Genomic DNA, 17,931 nt, shown 5'->3' with positions numbered 1-17,931 from the left:
CCAGTCTCTGTGATATAAGATGATATCTCATTGTGGTTTTGATCTGCATCGCCCTAATGATTAGTGATGAAGAGCAATTTTTATGTTCCTTTTGGCCACTTGAATTTCTTCTTTCAGAAAGTTTCTGTACATTTCTTCCCATTTTTTTATGGGGCTGGATTTTTTTTTTCTTGTAAAGTTTTACCAGTGCCTTTTGTATATCTTTGGTATTAACCCCTTATCAGAAGGGTATTGAGTGAATAATCTTTCCCATTCCATTGGCTGTCTTTGTATCTTAGTCACTGTTTCTTTTGAGGTGCAGAAGCTTCTTAGTTTAATGTAATCCCATTTGTTATTATTTGCTTCCACTTACTTGGTCAGTGGTGTTTCATCTTTGAAGATTCTTTTAGCTTCAGTTTCGTGGAGGGTTTTGCCTACACTTTCTTCCACTTTCTTATGGATTCGGATCTGATATTGCAGTCTTTAGTCCATTTTGATTTGACTTTTGTGCATGACGTTAGATAGACGTCTCAGTCCAATTTTTTTTTTTCATGTAGCTGTCCAGTTTTTCCAGCACCACTTCCAGCACCCCTTGTTTAATAGGCTTTCCTTGCTCCACTTCATATTTGTTGCTCCCTTATCAAAGATTATTTGATCATATATAAATGATCATAATTTGAGAGTGTGTGTCAGGATATTCAACCCTATTCTGTGTTCTGTAGTTCTGTCTTTATTTCAATACCATGCTGTTTTAACTACTACCACTTTGTAGTACAGTTTGAAGTTGGGGAAGGTGATGCCTCCCATCTTATTTTTCCAAGGATTGCTTTAGCTGTTCATGGGGATTTATTTTTCATATGAATTTCAGAATGTTTGATCAATTTCTTTGAAAAATGTCATGGATATCCTTATAGAGAGTGCATTGAATCTACATAGTGCTTTGGAGAGTGTTGCTATTTTTTGACAATGTTCTGTATCACTGTATCACTTCATCCTGTTGTTCATTGATTTGCTTAAGCGGGCACCAGTAACGTCTCCATTCATCCTAGGCCTTAGATTTTAACAGCCTCTCCTTACTCATCTTTCTCAATGATTGGAAGCTCTTTCAGAGTCAGGAGAATGAGACCTGTTATTGTTACTGTATTTGGCATATCAAATACACCACAGGGAGCTTGCCAGGCTCTTCCGTGCGCGCGGGATATCCCGGTAATTCTCCCAATCCTTGAGCAGGATGTGTGTCTCATTTCTTTATGTCTTCTTTTATTTCTTGAAGTAATGTTTTGTAGTTTTGTTTGTACAGGCCTTTACCTTCTTAGTTAAGCTAACTCAGGTAATTGATTTCTGAGACATAATTGTGAATGGGATTATTATTTAATATCACATTTTTCTCTCCTTATTTTCATATAGGAAAACCATGGACTTTTGTGTATTGGTTTTGTAACCTGCCACTTCACTATACAAGTCTATTGTTTCTAGGAGCATTTTGGTAGAGGCTTTAGAGTTCTCTTAAGTATAGTATGTCATCTGCAAATAGTAAGAGCTTGACTTCTTTTTTTCCTATCTGGATGTGTTAGGCAAATTTTAAGATTTGTTAGGCAGGACCATGTTTAGTCTAGAACTAAATTTTTCTCAATACTAAAGTAAGACATTTTTGAGTACTCTAGCCAATACCCCATGAATTTTGAGGTTTTCCTGTCTGTTTGGTGGGAACATGCACTATTTCTGGCCATGAAAGAATACTGAGTTCTGTGTTTTCTGGTGTGCATGTAGTTTTCTTTCCTTAGCATCAGTAAGTGTCTTCATATGCCCGCACTGACTGGGAGTCTGCTGAATACCGAAAGAGTGCCTACTTCATATTTATTGCAGTTTCTCAGTGCATCTCTCTCTTCTCCTATTCTATCCTTAGAATCTGAGTTTCATGGTCTCCGCATACTTTTAGCTCCTTCTCTGGGACTCTCTACATAGGTTCCCCTACTTATTCTATTTTACTCTTCCCTGGAAGCTAAGGCAGTTCCTTGTTTTTTGTCACTCCAGGGATCACTGTGATTATTACCAGTTTCATTCAATATTATTAAATTATTATTCGATTATTGTTATATCACTATTAGTATATTCAAAATATTATTTTGTATTTTGGGTATTAAAAAATCTATATGTGACTTGTAAATAATTTTTTCCATTTAGTGGGGTGTCTTTATTTTAGGCCTCATTTCTTTCACTTTTTAGTTTGATGTCCATTTGATTGTTTCTGCTTTTGTTTTATTTGCCAATTGGGTTGTGCCATTGAAAATTCCTCTGAGACCAAGTAATATGTGATTGGAGATCCTGCTCGGGAAGGGAGATGCGTGCTCAAAGTAGACTAGAGACTGAACAGGATGACCACTCAATACCCCTGTTGCAAACCACAACACCCAAAGGAAAGAGAGATATCAAATTGGAATGCCCTGCCACAGAGGCGGGGTGGGGTGGGGGGATGGGACTGGGGGGATGGGAGGGATACTGGGTTCATTGGTGGTGGAGAATGGACACTGGTGGAGGGATGGGCTCTCAAACATTGCATGAGGGAAAACCAAGCATGAAAATGTGTGAATCTGTAACTGTACCCTCACTGTGACTCACTAATTTAAAAATAAACTTTAAAAAAATATATTAAAAAAATTCCTCTGAAGTTAAGATCTGGAGAGTTCTGCCTGTATTTTCCTCAGTGTATTTTATAAACTTAGGTTTGAGGGCCAGTACAACTGGTAGGGCACTTGTTCTGCATGCCGCCGACCCAGGTTTCATCTCTGGCATCCTATGTAATCATCTGAACACCACCAGGTGTGATTTCTAAGTGCAGAGCCAGGAGTAACCCCTGAGCATCATTGGTTGTGGTACAACCCCACACCCCAATAAATAATAAAATATGAACCAGTTTTATATCAAGATATTTAGTACATTTTGAATTAACTTTTGTGTACAATGTGAGATAGGGGTCTATTTTTTGTAACGTGGCTCTCCAGTTTTCAGCACCATTTGTTGAATAGATTTTCCTTTCTCCATTCACATACCTAGCCCCTTTCTTAAAATTAACTATCCTTAGACTTGAGGGTTTATCTCCGGGTTCTTGATATTGATCTGAGAGTCTCTTTGTTCCAATACCACTCTGATTTGATTACTATAGCTTGATAGTACAGATTAAAGTCTGGGAATGCAATTCCTCCCATATTTTTTTTTTAGTTCTTTTGTCTATTTTGGGAGTTTTATAATTCCAACAAATTTTAGGAGTATTTGTCCTATGTCCTTGAAAAACGCCATAGGAATTTTGATGAAAATAGCATTGGATAAATCTTTTATTTTTAACAACCACAAAGCTATGCAATTTACATATTCTAAATAATTATTACAGCAACTTCTTAAAATTTCACTAAGTAATATTTAGCTACATAATAAGCATGTAAGATATCTCAAGACCTGCATGTTGCTTAAGGGATGGAGAAAGGTAGCTTTAGTGCTTCTATTTATAGTTATATAAGCTGATCTAAATTCTTTCATTTTGAATTCCATTTTTCCTATAAAGATGAAGGCAATAACTACACTTCTGGGAGGGTGGCATGGGAAATACATAATGATACTTTATGAACCAGCAGTTTTCAAATTTTGGGCACCACAAACCCAAAGACGTCATATGTGAAATCTCATGTTTATATATATAAAACCTCAACACAAATCTTACTACTGTATGTGATAAACATTGTTCAGTTTCACTGAAAAGTAAACTTATGGTTATTAATCCATTAATGCATTGCTAACTAAGAATTTAAGATACATTGTTTAGAGCCAGGTGTATAACTCAAATGTAAACCATTTCATGCACACAAGGCATACAATACTTCGCCATAAAGTACTTTACTATACAGTACTTTATCATAAAGTATTGCATGCCTTGTGTGCATGAGATGGTTTACATTACCTATACTTTCAAAAAATAAAAATAAGCCAATATATTGTATTTAAAACATGATATTTTAACAAAAGGTGAAAACATTTAGGTTATATACTATTATTTTCAATAATTTTTGCTTCCAAACAGCTTAATTATAATATAGTTGAATATGTATAATGTATTAATAGATTATATGTAATTATTTCTCTACATTTTTAGTGTTAGTGTCTAATAAGTGGACTACTAGTAGCATAGTTAAAAGAAAAATCTCTTGAGTTTTATCTTTTATAAATAAAACAAAATTCATATAGTTTCTTATGTTAAGAATTATGGTTTAAAATCATGGCAAACTCCTAGAACTAATATTAGCTTTGCATCTTTTTTTTAACTAGATAGTATTTCTTAAAAAGCATAATTCTTGGGGCCAGAGCAATAGTACAGCTGGTAGGGCATTTGCCTTGCACGCAACAGGCCTAGGTTCAATCCCCAGCATCCCATATGGTCCCCAAGCACCACCGGAAATAATTACTGAGTGCAGAGCCAGGAGTAACCCCTGAGCATCGCTGGATGTGACCCAAAAAGGGAAAAAAAAAAAGCATAATTCTTTGACCAGAGAATTGATTTAGAGGTTAAGGCACTTGCTTACATGTGTCTGATCCTGGTTTAATCCCCAGCACTACATACAATCCTCTGAGCACCACCAAGAGTGACCCTGAGCACTGTCAGGTCTGGCCCAACACTCTACCCCCCACTCCCCAGAGTTTAATCCTCTTATTTTTTTTCTATATCACTGAAACAAGATTTTTTGTTTGTTTAGGGGCCACAAAAGGCTATGCTAAGGTTTTCCTCCTGGCTTGACAGGCACTGTTTGAAAGTAAAACAGTAGAAACAGAAAGAGAGAGAAGAAAAGTTGCCATAGAAGCAGGATTCAGGGACTGTATGGGGGGAAGGCAGGAGGAAAACGGGGGGACTTTGGTGGAGGGAAATGTGCACTGGTGAAGGGATGGGTGTTGGAACATTGAATGACTGAGACTCAATCATGAACAGTTTCATAACTGTATATCTCATGATTCAATTAAAAAATTTAAACAAGCTGTCATTGTAAAGTTCACTTGTGATAATTGATAATACTTGATTATCATTTAGTTCACTAAAGTAATGACACTAAGAGTAGTTAAGTCCATTGTGACCTACAAATCTTAAGTTTGGATCTTCATACACTTTATATAGATGTGTGCCACAAGAAACATACCACAGTATATTTCACCGAATATACTGTGACACTTTTCTAATCACTAGGTGTGACTAGGTCTGAATGTTCCCTAGTGATCTTCTTCCAAACAGGTTCTTTTGCATTTGTATAAACCTTGTCTGTGAAAAGCCTATTATATATCACATACCTGAGAAACATTTTCTTAGAATGGAAGTTCCCTCTGCAGTGGAGGCCTGTTATGGTTCTTATTTCTCCTGTGTTTTAATCCTGTATTTTTAAAGTTATGAGTCTTTGGTTTAGAAAAAAAGAAAACTCATGAAGTCATACAACTGGTTTTAATATGAATGTTAGCATGAAATTTAATTATTTTATAAATGGTTTTAAAGATTTTTTTTCTCTGCAGATATTAAAATGTTCTTTTAGTCTGAATATAGACACCAGAGTTTTTTAGATGTGTAAATCTATTGCTGTGTAATACGGTGGAAAGAATTATGTGATCTAATGCTCAAAAAATCTACTGGAGGATTTTGGATGTGGAACTGTTTAATATGTTTTCCAGATGTCTAACTTTTTGAAATTGTTTTTATCCCCACTTAATTTTTTTTTGTAGATACCACACCCAGTGGTGCTGGAGGGAGTAGGATGTTGTAGGCTGGGGCTACTTCCAATGATACTCCCTGCCACGAGGGTCACTTCCAGCTGTGCTAGCAAATGGGGGCATTCAGTGCCAGGCCTAAACTCAGGGCTTCTCACATGCTAGACATATGTTTGCCCCTTGAGCTAGCTCCCTGTCCCCCAAGCCCACACCTAATTTAAAGGCTCTTTAGATTGACTAAGTCATAGAAAATTAATGATGTAGAATGCTTCAGTAAACTGGAAGAAGCTACTCCTTGTAATAAGCCATTATTAAAATAAAATTTTTTTAAACTATAGATTGTTCCTAAATAGATCCTGTAGGTAAGAAATGATGTGTTATTTGGAATATTACATTAAAGAGTATAAAGAGATAATTTTTCTATTAATACCAATGGAATTTATTTTTTGTTTTTAAATAATACTCAAAGATCACTCCTGCGTCTACATTCAGGAATTACTCCTACCACTGTTTGGGGACCATATATGGGATGAAGGAAATTGAACCTGGATCTGCCATGTACAAGGCAAATACCCTATTCACTGTACTATCACTCCAGTCTCTATTTATTTATTGTTTTCAGGCTCTACTGTATACTCAAGGCTTACTTCTGGCTCTGTGCTTAGGGATCACTCCTGTGGTTCTCAGAGACCATATGTGGCTCTGGGGTTTCAACTGGGTCAGCCACATTGCAAAGCAGGCATCTTAACCCAAATATTCTCTCTTTGGCACCAGGAACAGTAGATATTAAAACAAACTACCCTAAACATAACTTCTAAGATTTCTTTGATCCATTGAGGTTACAGATGTGTTGACATTCTAGTTACGAGTATTATGTATGATAGTTTGGTATTTTGTATGATACTTTTCTTAATACCTTTTCCTAGCATCTACTAAATAGGCTAAATTGTATTGGTCCTTTCATAGTGTTGTATGTATAGCAGTCAGTCAGCTAAGTTTGCTAAAGTTGCCAATAACTTTGATATACTTAAGACAAAATTCTAATCAATTCTGATCCTTTTTTTTCTTTCAGAAAAGACACACTTGTATGATGGAATTTTATCTGATTCTGTAGATCAGATTTCTTTATTCAGAATATTTCTTATGCAAGTAGTTTTGACTGCTAAAGGTAGAAAACTTCAACTACAGAAGAATTCATTTCAATATCGTCTATGAGAATCCTGATTTGCTTTTGATTTTTTATAATCTTTTTTATTTACGTTATGAACAAGCAAAGAACTTACCGCTTTAGACAACTCCACATTAATAAGAATGCCTAGAAAAGGATTGATACTTCAGACTCGGACCCACTGGCTATTATTGGGTCTTGCTTTGCTCTGCAGCTTGGTATTACTCTTGTACCTTCTGGAATGTGCCCCCCAGACTGATGGAAATGCATCTCTTCCTGGTGTTATTGGGGAAAATTATGGCAAAGAATATTATCAAGCCCTCTTACAGGAGCAAGAAGAACATTATCAGACTAAGGCAACAAGTCTGAAACGGCAAATTGCCCAACTGAAACAAGAATTACAGGAAATGAGTGAGAAGATGAAATCAATCCAAGAGAGAAAGAATATAGGAGCTAATGGCATCAGCTATCAGGGCAATAAAGAACAAGCCCCTAGTGATCTTTTGGAATTTCTTCATTCCCAAATTGACAAAGCTGAAGTTAGCATAGGAACCAAACTACCTAGTGAGTATGGGGTCATTCCCTTTGAAAGTTTTACATTAATGAAAGTATTCCAATTGGAAATGGGCCTCACTCGCCATCCTGAGGAAAAGCCAGTTAGAAAAGATAAGCGAGATGAATTGGTGGAAGTTATTGAAGCTGGCCTAGAGGTCATTAATAATCCTGATGAAGATGATGAGCAGGAAGATGAGGATGGTCCCCTTGGAGAGAAACTGATATTTAGTGAAAATGACTTCATAGAAGGTAAGATGAAAAATGTGTTCCACCATGGTTATTTTAGTGTGAGCAAAAAAAAAAGTATTCAGAGTACTAAAATATTTAAAGAATTCTACCAAGAAATTGAAAATTGGCTTTTGGAAAAACCTATCATGTGAATATAACAAAATAGAGGATATAGATAAAGAAAATAGAAAAAAATCTAAACTTATGTAAAGAAATAATATCTGAGGTGAAGAACTCCTTGATTTTGTATGTATATTTGCTTGTGTAAGTGTTTGTATGTTTCAGTTACCTAGTCAGTGTGTTTCTTTTTCAGATTTTAAAAAATGTACAAACTAAGCCTCAATTTGAAAGCCACTTGGCAAAGGAAAGAGAAATTTACTTACTTCATTAGTTGTTATTCTGTATTTTGAAGGGAGGAGAAGCACATGTCAGAATATTTGGAGGCATAAATAGTTTTTAAAAGCATATTTGGCATTTGGAAAAGTAAAGAAATAACCTGTTTTTCATAAAAATTGCATATATCAAAACATGGGACATGTCTTAAAAGTTGAACAGTGACACAAATTTAAAACACTTGTTGATGCAAACAAAAATCATTCTGCATCCCTATATGTCTCTATCTTAATATCCCCTGCTAATTATTTGATTGTAGACTTTTAAAACCATTCTTGCTTAAGTTTTTTTCTTCTTGATACCATAAATTTATACCACATATATTTTGTTGTTGTTGTACCCTACAGAACCCATGGTTATCACTTACTTTGGGGATTTCAGTAAAGGCTTTGTGTTTTTCTGTATTATTTCAGCTGCCTTATAGCAACCAGTTACCTGCTGTCACTTCCTGTTGTGTTAAATTGTGTCATGAAGAAATACTTATTTTTCTGCAAACTTAGCTTTTTCTCTTTTCACTCTATCTGTAGTTTATGGTAGAATTGAAAACTGCAGAGGAAGATGACCAAGGTGTGCAATGTCTTCATATCTGCTTATCTTCAACTCTCCTTGGATTCTGTCATAGGATTTACTCTACATTGAACATATTTTGCTCCTCACTTTTCATTTATCATGCCTCCTTTCACCAAAATGTTATTAATAATAATAATAATAATTACCAACAATTACAGAGTAACTCTTAGTACACTTCCAGACAGCAGCTTAGATGTTACTTTTTCCAAGAAGTTATCACCAGTCTGCAAATCTAAGATAGCGTTTCTCTTTGCATACTGGTAACCTTGCATAGCATTCGTATGGCATTTCCCCTTTCCTGATTTGTAGTTTCTATTAACCTCAGGAAGAGTGGGATCAGGTCTTTCTTGTTCATATTCTGTCACTGTCACTGTCATCCTTTGCTCACCAATTTGCTTGAGCAGGCACCAGTAATGTCTTCATAGTGAGGCTTGTTGTTACTGTGTTTGGCATATCGAATACACCATGGGTAGCTTGCCAGGCTCTGCCATGTGGGCGAGGTACTTGGTATCTTGCTGGGCTCTCTGAGAGGGGCGGAAGAACTGAACCTGGGTCAGCCACGTGCAAAGCAAACGTCCTACCCGCTGTGCTATTGCTCCAGCCCATATTATTTCCAGATATGTCAAAGTGACTGCAGGGCTAATCTCATGAGTTTCACACCTTAAAGTCATATTTCTGGACCAGAGAGATAGTATTGCAAGTAAGTAAGGTGCTTGTTTTATACATGGTTGGCGTGGGTTCAATTCCTGGCACAACATATATCACTCTAAGAGTGATACTTGAGCACAGAACAAGGATTAAGTCCTGAGCACAGCCAGATGTGGTCCCTTACCCCCCAAAAAGGTCTTATTTCCAGAGTCTGAAAGATAGTACTGAAGCTGTGCTCTTGCCTTGCTTGCCACTGACCCCAGTTTTATCCCCCAGCACCACATGGTCCTCCAAGTATCCCTGAGAACACAGAGCCTCCAGGCACTTTCTCGTATTGCCCAAACCTTCCTGTCCCCCCAAAATATTTCAAGGTTGACTTCCATAATTTGCTCCCAGAGATGTTTTAAGTCACAGTATTACACTGATTTTTGTCTTACTGAATGCAGTGTATGTGTGAGTGCCTTTGTGCTTCTATGTATGAATCTGAATGTCACTGTATTATAGTTATTTATGTCTTTATTTTTCTGTCCCCCTCACTAAACTTACTCTCAAAACTAGGACCAGGTAGCCCTCTTTATAATACTAGTGACTAATAATAGGCACTCAGTTCATTTTTGATGAGTTGAACTGAGAAATAGTAATTTTTACTTTAAAGTCTAGAGTTTAATATTGCTAGATGTAATTTATTGATGTGAAAGGGCGGAGAAGGGGGAACACCCTTGATGGTTTTTGAAAGTAACCAGGGCCACATTAGCAAGACATATGCTTGCCACTTAAGATATATCTCCAACCCTAAAAGGGATTGTGTTTTATTTTATGTTTTTTAATCATGTTTTTATTTTTTTTATTATTTTATTAAGGTACCATGCTTAACAAAGTTGTTCATAGTAGAATCTCAAGCATGTAGTGTTCAACACCAATCTCTCCATCAATGTGACCTTTCCTTAGTTGCCAGTGGCTTGGAAAAGTAGTGGGGAGCAAGGGAGGTATACTCTTGAGAAAAGATTGCTTCTACCTCTGCTCCACCCACCTCAGCCACAATGGCTGGGAAATGCCTGGCCTACATCAGAACTAAGTCTGCTATGAGCACCAACTTGGCACAGATCTTCATGCCCCACTCTCCCCATGAGATATTCGTCAAGCTGCACTAGATGTCCACTTGTTCTACATAGCAATAATCCCTGCCACTCAATTTTTTATATATATAATTTTTTATTTTATAAAGTAGTTCACAATATTTCATTACATTTAATATTCAGACACCAATTTCACTACCATTACACCTTCCCACCACTATATTCTGGATGTTTCCATCCCAAACACAAACCCCTGCCCCAAAACTGAAATAGTATATTTTGTACTGTTTGTTATGAAAAACCACTGAAAATTCTACAAAAAAGTATCCTTAGAGGAAAGGAGTTTAAGACTGTTGTATTTCACCAAGGGGCCATTAAGCCCTTCTGTAAGAGATCACTAACATGTTGTTAAAGGTTGAGTCTTGTCTGCATATATATATATATATATATATGTGTGTGTGTGTGTGTGTGTGTGTGTACATATATATATATATATATATATATATATATATATGTATATATGACTCCAGTCTATATGGGCTGGAGTGATAGCACAGCGGTAGGGCGTGTGCCTTGCAGCTGACCCAGGTTCAATTCCTGTGCCCCTCTCGGAGAGCCTGGCAAGCTACTGAGAGTATCTCGCCTCAAGGCAGAGCCTGGCGAGCTACCCATGGAGTATTCAATATGCCAAAAACAGTAACAACAAGTCTCACATGGAGACATTACTGGTGCCTGCTTGAGCAAATCAATGAGCAAAGGGATGACAGTGACAGTGATATATATATATATATGTATACACACATAGATATATATATGTGTGTGTGTATATATATGTATATGTAAGAAAATATTTCCCTCTAAGATTGATTGCCTCCTATTTTGAATTCCATCAAATGTGGTGTGGTACTCTTAGAGTGTGGGAAGGGTGTTATGCCACTCAATTTCTTGGGGGCTGTGGACTCAGGCTGAATTGCTCTTGCACAAAAAGAAAGTCAGTCTTAACCACCTTGGCAAAGGTCTTAGGGGTCTGTTGCCTTTCTCTCACAGAAAAGAACTTTAGGAGGAGACAAAATAGTGAAGCAAGATAGTCTTTATTGAATAAAACTTATTTAGGAAATTGTGAGAGGAGAGAAAGGGAAGAATTGAAGTGTTCAAAAAGAGAACACAGACTTCTCCAGATTGGGTAAAGCTAGCAAAGAGACAGAGACAGGCAAGCAAGACACATATTCAAGGGAGAGCATGGCTTGAAGAAATCAGGTTTTCTTTATTTTCATCAGTTACCACTGTTAATGTATACTAATTTGGTGGGGGATGGTGTTGTGATGGAGGGGTTTTTGTTGTTGCTTTTGTTTTGAAGCCACACCCAGTGATACCCAAGGGTTACTGAGGCCTCTGCACTCAGGAATTACTCCTGTCTGGCTTGGGAGACTATATTGGGTGCTGGGGATTGAACCGAGGTTAGCTGCATACAAGACAAACACCCTACCTGTTATACTATTGCTCTGGCCCCTGGAGGGGCATTTAAAGCAATGTTCAGGGGAGGCAACCTGGTCCAACCAGGCAAGAGAGTGCAATTCTTGGTCTGTAGTGCTGGATACCACCAAAGTCAGCCCATGGTGCTTGCAGATCAGTAGGGCTACACCTGACAGTGCTTGGGGTCCTCCAGAGCTAGACCTGGTGATGGCTAAAGAGAGATCATTGCTGTGTAGGGATCAAACTGGGGCCCCATGTATATAAAGCGTGCACCTCTGATTCTTGTGTTAGCTCCATAGCTCCTGATTCTACTATTTAAAAACCAGATTGTGTTAGGTAGGGCCAATGGCTCAAAAGTCTGGAGCCCGATGCTTTACATGTAGGAGTCCCCAGTTCTTGAGCATCACCATGAGTGGCCTCAAATAAATATATCATGTAAAAAAGAATAGTCATTTGAAACATAGTCTATGAATTGAATAATATAGAGAGAGCAGAACAGCTAACTTTCTGTTTGTTTGGGTCCACACCTGTGGTTCCCAGAACTGACTCCAGGCAGACTCGGGACCATATATGATGCCTGGAATCAAACCCAGGTCTGCTGTGTGCAAAGCAGGCTCCTTATCTGCAGTATCATTGCTCCAACCCAAGAACAGTTAGCTTGGATAATTATTTTCACTAATAGGGGTCTTAAAAGCCCAGTAAATCTGATTTCATATTTTTGATTTTTAAGAAAAGCAATATTCACATTGAATTTGTAAACTTTAAATTTGTAAATCTTTGTTCTTAACTCTTTCCTTTAGGTTATTATCGCACTGAGAGAGATAAGGGCACACAGTATGAACTCTTTTTTAAGAAACCAGACCTTATGGAATATAGACATGTCACCCTCTTCCGCCCATTTGGACCGCTTATGAAAGTAAAGAATGAGATGATTGACATCACTAGATCAATCATTAATATCATTGTGCCACTTGCTGAAAGAACTGATACATTTGCACAGTTCATGCAGAACTTCAGGTAACACTCAGGGCTTACTGATTTGGCACAGAAAAAAATAACATTTTATGTGGATTTACTTAATTTATCTTCACTTAGCTTAAATATCTATATCCATAGACTACTTTTATAAGCTTTGGGGAACATTTTTATAATTTTTTTCAGAAAGCATGTATAGTATATTGTGTTGAACTTGGAGTAAAATGATAGTCGTCTATTAGAAACTACCTTTATAATTTATTATTTATGTGTAAATTTATTCCAGGATGAGTAGAATTTTTATAAATTTATTGGAGCATAATTTACCTTCAGTGCAATACACATATTTTAAAGATAGGGGTTTCATAACTTTTGATAACTGTGTATACTCAGGGTACCCTGTCAGCCAAGATATGGAACCATGTTCTCTCTCCAGGGAGAGAGAAATACCTGCCACAGAAACAGGCAGCGGGTGGGGGAGAGAGGGAAACTGAAGACATTGGTGGGAACTGTACACTGTTGAAGGGATGGATGTTGGAAAATAAAGTATTTTTTAATAAATTTTTTCATTTTAAAATTAAAATAAATTGAACAATTTCCATGTTTTAAATACTTTGACTTGCTAGTTTAAGTGTTTTAAATTATAGTCCTTATACTCGTGTTGAAATCGTTGCATTTAAAACCTAGTTCTGTATCAATATCTAGAAGTCATACTTCCAAATTAATTTTGCTTATTTGAAAAAATTGCTTGAGATCTGATTTCTTAAAATATTTTATCACCCTGGGGCTAGAGTGATAGCACAGCGGATAGAGCGTTTGCCTTGCACGTGGCCAACCCGGGTTCTATTCCCAGCATCCCATATGGTCCCCTGAGCACCGCCAGAAGTGATTCCTGAGTGCATGAGCCAGGAGTAACCCCTGTGCATCACCGGGTGTGACCCAAAAAGCAAAAAAGAAAAAGAAAAAAAATTTATCACCTTTGGGGCTGGAGAGATAGCACAGCGGGTAGGGCGTTTGCCTTGCACGCGGCCGACCCGGGTTCAAATCCCAGCATCCCATATGGTCCCCTGAGCACGGCCAGGGGTAATTCCTGAGTGCAGAGCCAGGAGTAACCCCTGTGCATCGCCAGGTGTGACCCAAAAAGCAAAAAAAAAAAAAAAAAAAAATTGTCACCTTTTAGCATTGCCATCAGATGCCACATTCTTTATAAAAGACATTTTAGTAGTAGCAAATATATACTCCGTGACAATTTTTGGGACTCAGTCTGGAGACAGAAGTACTTCTTAAGAACTTGAGTACTTTCAGTACCCAGTTTTTTTCCAGAGTGTTCATTTACAACAATCACTGGCATAGTGGTCTCTTCTCTGTTCCGTTCTAAATGCAGTGGTCTCCAGTCCATCATCCTTAAGGCTAGCTTTTTACCATGGTACTGAGAGGAGGTAAAGTGAAATGCATGGTAACTTTTCAGTTACAGTCTTGCAAAACAAAGTGAATAAAAAAGAAAAAATAGGAGCCAGGAGAGAAGAAAAGTGTCTGCAGTAGAGGCAGGTTGCAGGGGTCTTACTCAGGAGAAGTAGAGGGAAACTTGGGGACATTGGTGGTGGGAAGTGTACTGGGTGTTGGAACATTGTATGACTGAAACTCAGTCATGAGCAACTTTGTAACTATATCTCAACAGTGATTCAATAATTTAAAAATAGGTAGCAAGAAAAAAAAAAACTTTAACTGTGGGGCAGAAGAGATAGTATAGTGGGTAGGGTGTTTGCCTTGCACCTGGCCAACCTGGGTTCGATCCCCAGCATCCCATATAATGCACCAAGCACCTCCAGAAGTGATTCCTGAGCATAGAGTCAGGAGTTACCCCTGACCAAGTGTAGCCCTAAAAACAAACAAAACCTGAATACTGTTTAATTTTGAACCAATTCTACTTATTTCCTCCAGTAGGTAAATTTGCTTCTGAAGGCGATTCTAGAGAAAAGTTTAAAAAATATTTTGAAATTTGCCAACATTGTTGGACAGACTGTTTTTGTGGCCCTGGAATGGTTATATTCATTTACACATCTTCATTATTATGTGCTTGCTGTGATATGTTTAACAATTAAGCAAAGTTAGTGCTATCATACTTAAAACTTAGTGTGATTATTTAAAATAAGTAACAAGTAATTTATTTTCTTTGTTAAAGTTTCATGTGATTGCTTTCTGAATGAACATTTTCACATATTTACTTGAATGAACTTTATTTCCCCATTCTGTTAGGGATGTATGTATTCATCAGGACAAGCGAATTCATCTCACTGTGGTGTATTTTGGTAAAGAAGGATTGGCTAAAGTCAAGTCTATACTAGAATCCATCGCAAGGTTGGTGAGCCATGTCCTTCTTGATGATCTTGAAATATAACATTAGAAGAATGACAATTTCAGATGTTTAATGAGTGAATGATCTTAAGTAACTGCTGTTTAAAAGTTCGAAAAGCATGCATAGTAGTGATAATAAGATTCTCATTTTATTCCTTGGTTCACCATAACCCTAAATGATTAATCCCCCCTTAACCTTTTGACAGCCTAGTATGATCAGGGTACTCTCACTCTATTGTCCACTGAATTTCTACATATTTGCCTCTGTTGCTTCTTCATAACCTTCTGTTGAACTCACGCTTTTTCTAAATCCATTCCCTGTACTTCAGTGTATTTCCTGAGCTTGTCTTTTACTTGTCACCTTTCTTTCCTTTCACTGTTCTAGGTTCCTTCTCACTCTGCAAATGATGCTTACTATCACTACAACCACCATCCTTAAGAAGTACCCAACTTGAGTCTGTAATACCCAATAATTATATTAGATATCTGCCTTTTCACAGAATAGTTATACCCTAACAAAGCAACTTCTATGGTACTCAGCACAAAGTAGGTTCTCAGAGGTTTGAGAATTAGCAATTCCTTAAAATACCTTGATTAATTATGTATCTTCTCAGTCTTTCAGTCCTTTTAAGTCATGGCTCAAAATTATCACCTATCTACTAATTTAGCTTGTTCTCCATTAATCTTCTTTAATCATTTTGTTTAACCTAACATATACTTCCTTCTGAAAACATTCCTTTGATGTTTGTAAAGTGTAAATATTTTGCAAATAAAATGTGTGATAATGTTTTTTCTGACACACCAACTCTGATCCCCTACTTGCTTCTTTACCTTTCTACTAGTTGTGGCCATTCCCTAAGAGTCCAGCTTTGGCCAGCCTTTCTTCTCTAGTCATTTAACTAATAGTCACAGAGCCCCATCATGTCTAGGTATACTGCTCAGGACTCTGGCTGGGGTGGTTGAGTAGGACTGTACAGAGAAGTAAGTTGCAGTCCCTATCCCAAAGAGACTCTTAACAGCTATGGTGTGTAAAGAGAAAATGTGTCTTCCCCTCCTCCTAGACTAATTTCTCCTCCTGATGAGCCTCTTTTAGTTTGGACTAAGACTGTACTCAGGATCTCTTGGGCTTGGTGTTTCAGAGTAGCATCTTTCACTCATCCTTTACCCCTAATTATTAGTCAGTTCCTATGTCCTATGCAGGGTCTCTTCTCTGTCTTCTCCTTCATGCTGCCACCACCCAACCCAGTTTCCCTTTTATTCCATATCTTCCCTTCTTCCTTGTTTAGCATTTTCAGATCACCTACTTAATGCCAAGCACACACACATTGTTATTGCAAATGTTTTTTCCTGCAGTAACAGTATTCTGTGGCAAATGGTAGAAACCTATCTTGAACTTAAGGAACTTAATTATCAAAAACTCATTGATAGTTCCCCAGATCGAAAGAATTATTATAGCCAAATTTGAGGAAGAAAATTAAAACAGAATTTGAAATAAAACACTTGAATTTTACCAAAATTTTTATCATCTTATGTTTTTTCTATGCTTGTTGTCTTCATTTTCATATTGCAGATTGGCTTCTGCCATAAGTGAAATGTAAAGCTGTTGACTTCCTCACTGACATCTGCTTTGCTAGCAGAGAGAAATGAGCTTTCTACCGGATCCAGTTAAGGGAATCCCAGGGAAAGACTTGCCCATTCGTGAGTTAGTCACTATGGGAAAGAGGAATGAGATATTATGATTGGCCTCAGCTTGATTCTCATCCCTGCTCCTAGGAAATTACTGTGGTTGATATTTCTATTAGTTTCTCACTTGATTTTGGGAGTGTAAGGTAGTGATAGGAAGTCTCCCTAAGTGAAGATATTTATAACCTGTAAGATCAGAACTCTTAGAGTTTACTTCATGCACTTTTTGAGCCATTGTGTCCATCTCTATTTCCTGTTTTATAATTTTTTAAAGAATAAGCTTGCTAAATGTTTCTTTTTTTAGTGACATTACCCAATGACAGATTTATCATAGTCCAGCTTTAACATCAGTCACCTGGAGGCTTATTTAAGACACATTTCTTCAGCTCCACCATTAGCATCTGGTTCAGGAGTTTGGGGTCTAAGAATTTGCACTTTTTTTTTTTGGCTTTTTGGGTCACACCCGGCCATGCACAGGGATTACTCCTGGATTTGTACTCAGGAATTACTCCTGGCAGTGCTCAGAGGACCATATGGGATGCTGGGAATCGAACTTGGGTCAGCCATGTGCAAGGCAAACTCCTACCTGCTGTGCATTCGCTCCAGCCCCAGAAGTTGCACTTCTAACACATTGCCAGGAAAAGCTGATGCTGGCGGTGAGGGGTCTTCATTGTGAGAACCACTGCCCTGGTGGAAAAACCCTGACTTCTTGCCTTTAGGATATTGACCAAGCTCTTTAACTTCTCATGGAAGGTACTCCTTTGCCTCACTCTTTTTCATTGTTCCATTTTAGGATTCTCTTGTCTTAATCTTGTTTGTTCAATTCCTTTTCTCCGAAATACATTCTCTTTTGCCGTTTTGCTTTTGATAATAGTTGAAATGACCTTTATTCATTGAATTCAGAATTTTAACCAAGGCATAATTTTTGTTTAAAAAAATAACATTTTCTCTAACTATTCCAGACAGGTGATCTTTTCTTTTATCTCAGAACAGCATGCTGTTTATTCCTTTGGCAAGTATTTATTGGTTTCCTGTTCTATGAAAGACATTGTCACCTTACTAGTAAACAAAAACCTTGCTTTCATGGAGCTTACT

General features: G+C 37.4%; 1 protein-coding gene across 4 annotated transcripts in view; it reads left to right on the top strand.

Moving 5' to 3' along the window:
- Positions 1-17,931, top strand: part of CSGALNACT2 (chondroitin sulfate N-acetylgalactosaminyltransferase 2) — a 50,745-nt gene that overhangs the window by 13,402 nt on the left and 19,412 nt on the right. For 3 of the 4 annotated variants that reach the window (XM_004607492.2, XM_055119023.1, XM_055119025.1), the window contains exons 2-4: positions 6,785-7,684; positions 12,624-12,840; positions 15,055-15,156. In XM_004607492.2, the coding sequence (XP_004607549.1) occupies positions 7,024-7,684; positions 12,624-12,840; positions 15,055-15,156 (980 nt within the window). In that variant the 5' untranslated portion in view covers positions 6,785-7,023. Of the gene's footprint in view, positions 1-6,784; positions 7,685-12,623; positions 12,841-15,054; positions 15,157-17,313; positions 17,930-17,931 lie in introns of those variants that run through there. The other variant, XM_055119024.1, reaches the window with a different exon arrangement.

Source organism: Sorex araneus, chromosome 11 (genome assembly GCF_027595985.1).
Source record: "Sorex araneus isolate mSorAra2 chromosome 11, mSorAra2.pri, whole genome shotgun sequence".
In the NCBI taxonomy this organism is placed as follows: domain Eukaryota; kingdom Metazoa; phylum Chordata; class Mammalia; order Eulipotyphla; family Soricidae; genus Sorex; species Sorex araneus.
This window is presented reverse-complemented; position numbering and strand designations above follow the sequence as displayed.